Below are 12,719 nucleotides of genomic sequence, written 5' to 3' on the forward strand. Positions count from 1 at the left end.
AGATCCCCAGCTCATATTCTGAACGCTTAAATAGTGAGGACAGAAAGACAGGGAGGGACACACGGGAGGAGGAAGAAGAGAGAGAGAGAAGAGAAGCAGCTTTCTGTGGGAGCTCCAGGGATTCCTTGAGGAATCCCGTCCTATCTTTCATGACCTCCCACGAGCCATCTGCCTCCAGGACCTAGCTCAAAGAGCTGATATACTTCGGTTCTATATCTTCACATTTTCAAGAAGACAGCAAAGGGAGATAAAGACTCTTTTATTTTCTTTTCAGCCTTCTCCAACGTTCTGCCATTAATACACCTGCCAGGAGCCAGGGCAGGAACACGACACAGGGCGGGGACAGAGTGCAGCACCGCCACAAGGAGGGGGGTGCCTGCAGGCGACCGAGTCTCCACAGGAGGCGGCGTCACAGTAGGGATTGGGACCTCCATAAAGAGCTGAGCCATCATAGGAGGCACCGCCAAAGAGGACCGGGTTGACACCAGAGGATATGCTGGCACTAGGTGTGTAGCCGCTAGAGCAGTTGTAGCCCACCAGGCGGGGCGTGCTGGGGAAAGTCTTGCGCATGCGCATGCACTTGTCCTTGTCAATGCTTAAGGTGTTGGCCTTGATGGCCAGCTCGTGCTCCAGCCGACACTTGGTCATCACCAGCAGCTGCAGCGAGTCTTGGGTCTCCTGAAGCCTCAGCTTGAGCGTCTGTAGGGTGTCGTCTATGGTGAAGACTTCATTCACGAGCCTGGGGTTGGGGGCGGGGGCAGAGAGAAGACTCCATGACTCTCCCCTTTCAGCACAGCCACCCTTGTGTGGCAGGGAAGGTGACTCAGGATGGCCACTGCAGTGCAGTCCTCAGTCCTAGAGGGGAGGACACGCAGTGGAGCACTCTGAGAGGGTCACCAAGGCTGACAAAGCATGAAGAAGGAGACATAGTACAGAGGGCAAAATCTATCAATGAGTTAATCATGGGCATGCCCCCAGGGCCAGCAGTCCAGCCCCTGCTTCTCCAACCTGAACTGAAGACACCAACCACAGCAACACTGTCCATACAAAGGAATGATTCATTCTGTGCTTTGTTTGTCTCTAAGATGGTGTCACTATGCTGCCCATAGTGACATTGTCTCCGACTCTAGTGCTTAAGCTGTTCTCCCGCCTAAGCCACTCAAGCATACCTGGCCTGTTATGTGACTTGGTTTGTGTTGCCTTTGTTCTTTCTGGCAAACCCCCACCCCCACCCCCACAACACACATCCCCTCCCAGCAGCCCACAGCCACTGGACAACTGACTCAGAGGAACTGAAAACTGCAGCACAATGGAAAGGCACACACTGTGTGCCTCAGAGCTGTGGTGGAGGCGGATCTGAGGCCAGCCCCCATATTGTCTCACACCTTACCCCATTTTCCTAGGCTCTGTGCCTCAGAACTTTCCAGAAGTACTGGAAGGGGCAATGGGGGGGGAGGCAACAAGAATAAACATGTGGGGACCAAGGAGAGAAGGTTCTACAACAGCACTGTCAAGAGGGACTCTGAGTTGCCCATGCTGTCCACTCATGACAAGCCCAGGAGCCACATAGGGCTGAAGAGCACTTGAAATGTGGCCTCTTGATTCAGAAGCTTATAAAAAACAAAACTAAAATCCTCCATTCATTCAATTTATAGTCTACCTTTTAAATTTTAAAAACTTTTAAAGACAATATCTCATGTGTCCTAGGCTGGCCTCAAACTCTGTGTAGCCAAGGATAACCCTGAGATGAGCAGGGATGCAAATGCAAGCAGGTGCCTCTTCCATCACATCCTGAAGTGAGAGATGCTGAAGGTGCAAAGGGGCCAGGACTGTGTCTATCCTTGCTGCTACGGTCTCCTTGGCCTTTCAGAAGAAACGAGAGTTTCCCAAGCAGTGAGGTGGTGCTAAAGGGTGGGGGAGCTTCAGAGAGTGACACATAGGAGTGGAACCTGGATCTCTACACCTCCATCCAGCTCACAGCTGAGGCGTGGACTGGGTGTCCTGACTCTGGCCCTCAGATGCCTTAAAGAAACACCGTGCCTCTTATTTTGGCTACCATCCAATTGAAACTACAGTTCCCAAGAAATTGAAGTTCTCTCCCCTCCCCTCCCCCAGGGGTCTAATGATGAGGGAAGGAAAGGGATGAAGACAGAGGGGCTCAAGAGCTTTTCATGAAGTTCTAATAATCTACCAGACCGCCTTTCGGAAGAGATAGGAGCTTAGACAGTGATGGATGAAGCCACACTGTGATCAGGGCTGCTATGCAGTGTTCTTCTCCTCTGTTTAAACCTAAACCTCATGTCAGGACCCTGAAGATGGACTAGGGGAGTGGTGAAAATAGGCCTCTGGAAGTGTTCCTTTTGCCAGCGTGGCTCCACTGAATGAATCACTTGCCTGTGCTTTTCAGTTATTGTCTAACTGACCTGTTCAGATGAGTAGGCAAACCTGCTTGTTAGACCGCCAGGGAGAGCCTAGGCTCGCATACCTATGATGTGAGCAATGGTGAGGCTTCTAGCGCCCACCCTTCAGTCCTCCCTGCCCGCACTCACTTGAATTGTGCTATGTCCCTGCACAGCTCCACATTGGGTCGTCGGGTCCTGCATGCCAGCCTGGTCTGGGCCACCTTCATTGGACATTCCTTGGCCATGATGGCTCTCTCCAGCAACATGATGGTATTCTCTGCCTGGAAGATCTCCTGCAGTATCTGTGGGCATGAGGAGACTGTCACAGCCTGCTAGAACCCTCTCACTTCCTTCTCCTGGGGAAGGCAGGGAACTGAAGTCACCTCAGGGACCTCTGCCTACCTCTCCCCAGCCCTGACCACCTTTGGGGCAGGGAGTGTGATTTGGGTGGCCGTCAGAAACTGCCACTACTACTGCTTGTCACCATAGCACAGAGCGCTGGGGCTGGGTCAGTACCAAGACTGATTTTGGTTTTGAAACTCTACTGGAGTAAACCAATTATTGTTCAGTAGGAAGAGAGAGAGAAAAGGAGGGAGGGAGGGAGGGAGAGAGGAAGAAAAGAAAAAAGGAAAAAGGAAAGGAAAGGAAGAAAGGAGAGAAGAGAGAAGGAAGAAAAGATGTGGGGGGTATTTTCTAAAACATATTCACAGAAGAAATTTTCCCCATATCATGTTGCCATTGTTCCATTCTATAAAAACGTGAAGCCCAGCAGAGGCAGGAGGAAGCCTGCTGGGATGAGAAATGTCATGTCTTGATGTTGGTAGAGGTACGAAACTGGAAAAACCTTATTAAAATTCATTCGGCTGTATGCACTTTTTTTTTTTATCAGACTTGTTACACCTCAGTAGAAAAGTAGATAAAAGTCTTCGATGTAGCTTGGTGGCAGAGTGCTTACCCAGCATGCATGAGGAAATTAGAAGGTCACAAAGGAAAAGATCGGAGAAGTGTTGATGTCTGTACTGGGTATATGGAATTCATTATGTGTCCTTCTATATTTCTATGTGTTTGAAACTTTCCGTAATAAAAATGAAAGAACATGAACTGGATATGTATGTGTAACGCCCTGGCTTCCATCCCCAGTAGCAGCATACTATTCCTGTAGCCCCAACACTCAGGAGATGAAGGCAAGACAAATTCAAGGAGATCCTTAACTACAAAGGAAATTTGAGAGACCAGCCTGAGCTACATGAGATCTTTATCCACATATAAAAACGATAGAAGATGATGAGTTTGTCAGGAAAGAGCAGACCCACTAGGCTGCTGTATTCCTGAGGGGTTACATGGCCATCCCTAATCTTGCCTAGGGCTGAGTGGATGCTAATTAGCCGGAATCTCTTCACTGATAGAAATGACCACTCCGCACCCTCAGCCAGCAGTCCTAGGTGTAAGAGCAGCTGTTTCCCATGGCACTCTCTCGGGAGAATGCTCTTTGTAGATGTGTTGTTCTAACTCTTATTCTGGCCCCTGAATCACCCAGTGCCAAAGATGCACGCATTCCATTCCCACCTAAAAGTAATGCTCTCCACAGGCTTCATTGCCAGGGTGTTCTGCAATTATTGCATCCCCACAAAGAGTTCAGTTCCATATGGCCAGACATTCCATAATGCTTAAAGAAAAAACAATACAGGATCTCCACTATGATATTGTTTAATCTAGCTTTACTGTAAATAGATGTTGGCTTTGTGGGTGGCCATCTTGAAATCAGACCCAACTCATAAAGGGCTGCTCACTACTCCTACTCTGCCAGTCCAATAGTGGGGAGCAATAAAGCCAAGGAAACCACTAATAAAACATTGCTGGGAAAGTCCCTTCATTCAAACCAGGGGGGACAAGAAAGACATGGACGGTGGGAGCCAACTTCATCAGAAGAGTAGCCAGCTACGCTACAGGACACCTGGCTGCCTCTGACTCCAGATGCACAATAGCATGTGTCCTGTAACAGAGTGAATGTTGCCGCTCTCCAAAGTACATATATACAAAGAACATGGGAACCCTCACTCCTGTGCCAGCTGTTGAAAGTGGAACATTTGGAAATTGAATAGGTCATGAGGTGGGGACCTTTCTGTCATGCAAGAAACAACAAGAAATCAACAATTTTCTAATCCACCAGACCCCTGCCAAGCCGTCTGTCTGATACTGGAGACTCACAGCCTCACAAACTGCTTTCATTTTTTTGGGTGTGATTTTACTTGTCTTGTTTTGAAATAAGGTCTTACTATGTATCCGGGGCTAGGCTGGAGCTCGCAATCCTCCTGTTTTAGCCTCCCAAAGGCTAAATACACGCATCTGAATAAAATTCACTATTTATAAAGTATCCAGTCTATGCTACTTGTAACAACCCAAACAATGCAAGACATGCCCCCGTTATGGCTCAGCATGCTCTGACATTCCAAAAGGGGCATCTTCTGACCCTGAGGTATACCAGGATGCCCAATTTGCTAAATTTGAGAAGCCTGCTCGGTACACAGACTAAATGGATGACAGTGAGCCTGGAAGTCTATTATGTGTTGCCAATGATTTCCTCTTCTTTATTTTTATTTTAAGCAAGGTCTTAGTATATACCTAAGGTAAACCTCTAATTCACGGTCCTCCTGTATCAGCCTCTGGAGTGCTATGCTACAAACATATGCATGCCTTGTTGCAGCTCTTTCTTACTGATTCTTCTTTTTTTTTAAGGCAACCTTACTATAGCCCAGCCTGCCCTCAAGTTTAACACAATCCTCCTGCCTCAGCCTTCAGAGAGCTAGGATTACAAGCATGTGCTAGTCAGCTAGCCCAAAAACTTTCCCATCTAAATAAAATTTTAGCTTAAAGATTGAGGTGACTCTTTTAAACGAGGTGCGCAGTAGTCAACAGTGCAGGTAGGGATGGCAAAACTGGCAAAGCGGCCAGGTGGTCAAGGTGAACGAATCCGGGACTCCTTTTCATGAGTACATGAATAAGGCAGAGATGGAGCTCAGGTGGAGTTGCATCAGTGGTGACAGAGGGGACAAGGGTGTGAGGACACGAGAGTGTGTGGAATCTCTCTCCTGCCTCCTGTCCTTCCTCAGGCCCTAGGCTGGAGCCCATGGGTGTTTATTTCTTCACATACCTTTGCCCCTCCTGGCTGCATGTCTTGATCAGACCTGTCTGTGGGTTTTCCACAACATTGGGGTTTTCCAGAACCTTCTGCTACAGCCCACTAATGATTCATACCCAGGGCACATCTGCCCAGGCCCAGGTGGGTGTACCTGCTGCCAAAAAAAATGTTCCCAACAGCCTCTTATCTAGCCTGTCATAAGTTCCACTGAGACACAACCCCTGCTCAAACTCTGGAAGTCTGTGTGTCTCGAGAATCCCGAGTGGGAAATCTAGCCTCCCAAAGTCTGTGGACTGTGATCGCCATAAGACAGACAACTGTGTGGGCTGGCCAGGGTCTGGGCCTTCCTGCTGAATAGGAGCCATCGGGGCCAGAGCACAAGAAGAGCGTCCTGCTGTGGCCTTCCTGTTGAGCAAAGTACTTCTGTCAGGTTTTTGTCACAACACTGAGAAAGGTAACGCTGAGACGGACACAGCCCAGTCCCCCTTCACCATCATTACTAACATAAGCACCATGTGCGTTTATAATGGCACATTAAAGGAAGAGCCATACAGCGATCATCAAACAGGGGTCCTGGAGTGCAGAGCGCTGCCAGCCATGCAACAAAGTGAGTGAAGACTCAAGCTCTGAGTTTCACATGACCCACGCGTGCCAACAGCTCCCACAAACGAGAATTCAGCCTCTTTATCAGGGCCAAAAGGAAAAGCAAAGCTCCCAGTCCCAAGAGTTTCTTCTAGCTGGGTGTTGTGGCACATTCCTGCCATCCCAGCATTTTGGAGGTGGAGGTGAGAGAGCCAGTTCAAGTTTATTTTCAGTGAGGCCAACGCTACCTGAGACCCTGACTCAAAAATGAATGAATGAATGAATCGTTTGTGGGTAAAAGTACTTGCTGTCCTGCTGATGGCTTCAGCTCTAGCCCTGAGACCCTTATGGTGGACAGAGGGAGCTCACTCAAGTCTTCTGATCTCTACACATGAGCTGTGGCATGTGCACACACATACACACTAAATATGATACACACAAATAAGTTTCCTTTTAAAAAGAACCTCTAGTTCAAGGGGAAAACACTATCTACACAATAAAAGCCAGTCCTGGATTTCCTGACTGACACTGGACTATGTTCTGGAGATTCTTCAGAACAGCTCTTCAGCTCTGCCCCACTGAGGCGCTGACCCTGTGGGGGGGGGAAGACTTCACAGAATCCTCACTGACTCACAAAAACCTCCCTGTGATTTAGCCATGCAGAACCATAGGGGAGGAGTGCGGGTGACAGAGAAGCAGGTAAACTGTAGGGGTTCTCAGCAGGAAGAGGCTGTGTTAATTGCTTCGCTGCAGGTGGGGATGTGGTGTTAAACCCAGGCTGGCTGTCCCAGCAAGGAGAAGCAGTGTAGAGCCAGTCACATTTGTTTAAGATTTATGCATGGGGACCCACTGGTGCCTCCCACAAGGGACCTGGCACAGGGGAGCTGCCACCCACACCCCAGGACTTTCAGGTTCCTGAGAAATTTACAGACAACTTTGAAACTGAACCCCCAGCACCAGAGCTGTGATTCTTTCTCCATGGCTCAGACTCAGCAAACACCCCTGGCAGGAAGTCGGGAGGCCAAAAGGCCTCTAGAGAGGAGAGCCTGGGCAAGTTGGCACATGCCACTGAGTGCAGAGCCTCAAGTTCCAGGTACTTACTAAACACATGTAACACACGCACACCTACACGCAGAGTGTCTCAAATGCTCTACCTCCTTTCAAGGCACTCCCACCTGCCCCACGTTGTGATATCTCCACATTTATATCAAGTGCAGCAGTTTGCAGGGCTTGGTGGCACACATCTGCCATGCCAGCACTCCACAGAACACAAGTCCAGGCGCTGGACACTAAGCTCTGAGAGCTGTTCTCAACAAGAACAAAGAGGAAAACTCAAGCCTGCAGGAAATGACCCTGAGGGATTCCCTCTCACTGCATTCACCTCCTTCAGGCTGTGGCTAAACCGCCTAGCCGGCTTCTTCTGCCCCCCCTTAAACAACGCTTTAGAGCTTTAGCAAATGTGTGAGTCCCTTTCTTTGAGACACAAACATGACGAGGCCTACTCAAGTTTACTGCCACACTCAGAGCAGAGGTGGATGCCCTCTTGAAAGAGCACTTTTCTCTCCACCCCCATTTCCAACCCCCACCCTCGGCCTGGTTATACTACACACTCACATAAACACAAAAGCAAGCAAGCGCAAGCACAAACACATACACACACACACACACACACACACACACACTGCTAGCTGACATCTTGGCCCCAGGCTCTAAGGGGCTTCCCTGGAATGTTCATCTTTCTGTTCCCACAAAGCTCGGGAAAGAGGCTCCCAGGCAGTTTGGCTTACCTCAGAGGTTGGGCGGGGCCTCTGGGGATTGGACCCAGGGGGTCACCCCATGGGTGGAGTCTTGGCATACTGGAACTGGCAGCTGCCAGGCTTTTCCTGCCTTGGCTGGGAGTGGGAATTCAGTTGGGAAAGAGCAGTGAGAGAGGGGGGCCTGCCTCACTCCTCTGCACCCCTCCAGGCAGGGTAGGGAGCCCGGGAAGGGAGTGTCCTAAGCCCCCGGTGCTGAGCATCAGAGGACAGTTCCCTCCATCTCCCTAAAACTCACATGTTGCAGTCACGCACAGCTTCATAGGCCAGCTACTGTTCTTACTTGCTGTGTGACCTGGTGAGCTTCCCAGGCTCTCTGGGCCCAACTCAATTTATACTCAACCTCTGCAGAACCCTTCCTAGTTGCCAGCGGCTGCAGGGTATGTTTTCTTTTGTTGGTCAGACTGGCAGAATTATAATAACCCACTAACATGAGATAATATGTTGGGGGATTGCTTCCTATGTTGATCTGGTCTGGACTGAGGGTGTTCAGAGAGCTGGCAAAAGCAACTCGGGGTATGTCTGTGAGTGGATTCTAGAAGACAGTTCCATCAGGATCGATGGACCCAGTGGGCATGACCGCACTGAGTGGGCCTCATCCATCAAAACTCAAATTGCTTGAAAATACAGAGAAAGTACAGGTGGATTTTTTTCTTCTCCTGAGCTCTGAGGCCATGCCTACCTACACCACAGGTCCTTGCTCTGAGACTCAAGTTCACTGGTGACATAAACTCAGGTCCTACTTGTAGGGGATTAAGCTATAGTCTACTCTGAGCTAACTATCCAGTGACCATGGACTGGAAATCATGAACTCAAGTTGCATGGTGGAAGAAGTGACTTTTCACAGTCACAGGATAAAACAGTCACAGATTTGCCAAATTCACTGCTGGGGACTGCAGGTTGGCAGGTTAAGTTTGCAAGACCGAGAGGCGAGGCTGGGAACAGGACTGGTAAGGAAAGAGGCAGAAAGGGGCAGAGAACCTCTGAAAGGTAGAGCCAGTGCTCACAGACTATAGAGTGAGAGATGGGGCTGGGATCAGCGCCATCACAGCTTGCCTACCCAACAAAATCCAAAGGGACCTTCTAGCAGAGAGGCCTTGTAGCTGATAAACTACCTAAATGGGCACCACCTCTGCTATGTGTGGTCTCTGGCAAATCCTGAACTCCCAGCCTCAGTTTCTCCATCTGCTTCCCCCCCCCCCCCCCCCGTTCCCAGCAGGAAGAACCACCAGCACCCGGTAGGAGGTCACCTGTCGGCCAGCTCCCTTCGGCCAGAGAACACAATTCAATAGCAGAGACCTTGCAGAGCACGCACAAAGCCCTGGGCTCCATCTTGCCGCTGGGGACACTGTCTGGCCCTGTACAGTGTGGAAGGCAGTAATGCCTTCTTGAGCCACAGACGAAGGGACTCTGCTGGGTAGAGAGGTGTGCTGCTCCCGGCTGGAACACAGACCACAGTGCTGGCTTTGAAAGGGGGGTGGGGTGCATGTGGCAGAATTGCCGGCCTCCTAAGCTCTCTGCCTGCATCTTGTCTTGTGACAGTAGAAGCCTCCAAGGCCAGGAACTGAGTTTTGACGTGGAGGGAGGATTTGGCTCCAGCTGGCAGTTGACCTTCTCCAGCTTTGTGCAAACTTGCAAATTTATTGTTTTCCAATTTGTAGGAAGCCAGGGATTTCCAAGGAGATGCCTGGCTAGATCCAAACAGACTCCTCAGCTTCCAAAGGCACAAGAAGCCTGGAATAATTTGTGTGGGGGGTGTCAAGTAATGGGACATTTTCAATTTCATCCAAGACCAGGACCAAAAAGTGGAGAGAGAAGGGCTCAGGAACACTGCCAGGAAATCAGGACATGGATGGCCTGTGCCAGGGCCCTCCAACTCAGAAATGTTGGATTCAAAGACAAGGGACGGAGGTGGCTCAGTGGCTAAGAGCACTTGCTGCATAAGCTCAGGGACTTGAGTTCAAATCCTCAAGGCCCACAGGAAAAAAAAATGGTGCATTCCTGTGCCGCCTGTAACCCCATGCTGAGGAGCAGAGATGGGAGGACCTCCGGGACTGTCACTCAGTGTCACATTCAGTGAAAGACCGTGTGGGGGGTGGGAGGAGGAGGGTGATAGAGCAGGACACCCTCAGCAGTTGTGACAAGACAAAATGTCTCCAAACTTTGACAGCTGTGCTCCTCTGGCATTGCTGTGGTCAGGGCTTGCTCAGTGTCTGCCTATTTGAGCAATCACTTATAACCCCAATTCGCTCCTGACAGCACCCGTCTCTCTCTTTCTCTGCCTCCAGCTTGTGGACCAGGATGTAAGCTCTTAACTACTGCTCCAGAGCCACACCGCCTCCTTGTCTGCCGCCTGCTGCCCTTCTCCCCACATGATGATCACGGATCACCCTTCTGAAACTGTAAGTAAGCCCCCAGTTACAGGTTTTCTTTCATAAGTTTTCTTGGTTATGGTGTCTCTTCACAGCAATAGAAAAGGAATTAAGACACCAACTCAACGAGACCCCTGGAGGTAGAGCTGGCCATCTCCATTCCTCCAACACATAGCCCATCTGTCACCTGCCTGTCATCTGCCTGCTGGGTCTTCTCGAGCACTCCTACTATTCCTTCCTTCTCATTATCGTGGTCATTGTCATCATCATAGGGGGCGTCACCATGTTGTTCTCCTCCGCCTTTTTGGTATATGTGTGTGTGTGTGTGTGCACATGGTGTGTGCTTGTGTGTGTAAATGCTCGCTCACCCATGCGTGGGACATGTGGGCTATGTGAACGTGTGGTAGCCTGAGCTAGCCCTAGACGACTTCCCTTGATTGTTCTCCACTTTATTTAAGGTAGTGTCTCTTGCGGAAGCCAGAGTTCTCCAGTTCCAGCTAACCCAGGTGGGCAGCTTGCTTTGGGGAGCCTGGCTCTGCTTCCCAAGTTCTGGGATCACAGGCAGGCCACCAGGCCAACCAAATTGTTATGTGGTGCTGAAGATCCAAGCCCTATCGTCCTGCTTGCACGGTAAGTGCTTACCCATTGGGCCATTGCCTCAGTCCTTTCTTATGGCCCAGGAGTCTGCAATTCCCTGGAACTAATTTCCAAAATCCCTTGGCTGGACCCAAATTGAGGTAGGTGCTCCAAGGTTAGTCACTCTGCTCGTCCACACACAAGTTTGCCTTCTACATTTAATTTTTAACTTGGTGTGCATACGTGTTTTGCCTGAACGTAGGCACCACATGTATGCAGTGCCCAAAGAGGCCAGAAGATGGTGCGAACATCCATTGTAACTCACAACTGTTACAAGTTACCAGTGTTTGTGAACCACCGATGTGTGTGCTGGAACTTGAACCCAAGTTGTCTGGAAGAACAGCTTGTGCTCTACCCACTGAACCACCTCTCCACCCTTTTCTACACTGTTTAGAGCAAAGACTCTTACATGGCATACCGAGTGTGGTGTTTAAGGCCAGCAGGGCCAGGCCAGGCTCTGCTTCCCAGGACTTGGCCAGATTTAGAAGCCGTCAGTAGGCTGGCCCTCGCCACAGTGCTGGAAGGGACCTGGCTGCTTGGGAAGCACAAAAGCATTTCCCATCCACAGAAACCGCACTGTCAAACAGAAGGCCAGAAGCTTGGGCTGGACCTTGGCTCCACCCACTGTCAGCCCTCAGACCCCTCACTTTCCTGCCCAGTTCCCATGCAAAAGAGGTAGTTTTGCTGATGCTAACAATCCTTTGAAAGTCAAAATGCCAAGGACTTCAGTAGAAAAGAAAGCCTTTTAGAGTTTGGACTTATAACTCTCTGTGGTCTGGTTAAACTCTTTCCATGACTAGTAACTTCCTTTGTCCAACCCTTCTTCCCTTCCTCCATCCTTCCACTCCCCTCTCTTGCCTTCCTTGACTCTGTCCTTATTTCCTTCCCCCCCACCTTTTTTTTTTTTGACAAAGTCTCACATACCCTAGGCTAGCCTCAGAGCCACTATACAGCTGAGGAAGACCTCAAACTTCTGATCCTTGGTCTCTACCTCCTGAGTTATATGCCAGAATTATAGGCATGTAGCCCTGAGCCCTGTCTATACAGTGCTGGTGACTGAATCCAGAGCTTCATGCATGGTAGACAGGCATTCTGCCACCTGAGCTATGTCCCCAGCCCTCCCTCCGGTTTCTGAGGAATCTAACACAGCTGAACACTCCTGTCTAATTGCCTACGCAAGGCTTCAAGGCCCTCCAAACTAGTGGCCAAGTTATCAGTGGGCTCTAAGGTTTGAAACACAAAGGGGGATGATCTCAGAGGTACACAGAGGAGGTATGAGCCCACAGCAATAACCAGGTAAGACAGGGAGGTGGTCTGAGGCTGGATTTGGTAGGGGCGGTGCATGCAGGGTGGGAGACAGAAGCAACTAGAAGGACTCTCAAGTTTGCAGTGAGTACTTAGAAGTTGAAGCCCCGCGAATCCCCAGAATCATGTGTAAGTTAGAGCTGTGAAGCTTAGATGGGGAGATTCCCACGGAGTAAGCAAGAGGCGAAAGCACTGGGGACGTGGTCGGAGCGTTAAGACAGGCCTCTCGGAAATTCCAGCGCAGGCCTGAGATGGTTCAATGGCTAAAGTGCCTGCCCACAAGCATGAGGCCCCAAGTTCCGATCCCCAAGGAATGACTGTAATTCCAGTGTTTGACAGATAAGAGACTAGCCCTGGGCTTGCTAGTTAGCTAGTCTGAGCTCCAGCTTTGATGAGAGGCCCTATCTCAATATGTAAGGTGAAGACACTGAGGGAGACACCTGATGTTGACCTCTGGCTTCCAAATGCA

General features: G+C 50.0%; 1 protein-coding gene across 1 annotated transcript in view; it reads right to left on the bottom strand.

Annotated features, from left to right (window-relative positions):
- Positions 1-252: 252 nt before the first annotated feature.
- Tekt5 (tektin 5) overlaps positions 253-12,719 on the bottom strand; it is a 31,861-nt gene continuing 19,394 nt past the window's right edge. Inside the window, exons 6-7 of the mRNA XM_021648412.2 lie at positions 2,550-2,704; positions 253-739 (exon numbers count right to left, since the gene is read on the bottom strand). Of these exons, the coding sequence (XP_021504087.2) occupies positions 295-739; positions 2,550-2,704 (600 nt within the window). The 3' untranslated portion in view covers positions 253-294. The remainder of the gene's footprint in view (positions 740-2,549; positions 2,705-12,719) is intronic.

The sequence above is a fragment of the Meriones unguiculatus genome, chromosome 11 (genome assembly GCF_030254825.1).
Source record: "Meriones unguiculatus strain TT.TT164.6M chromosome 11, Bangor_MerUng_6.1, whole genome shotgun sequence".
NCBI classification, from domain to species: Eukaryota; Metazoa; Chordata; class Mammalia; order Rodentia; family Muridae; genus Meriones; species Meriones unguiculatus.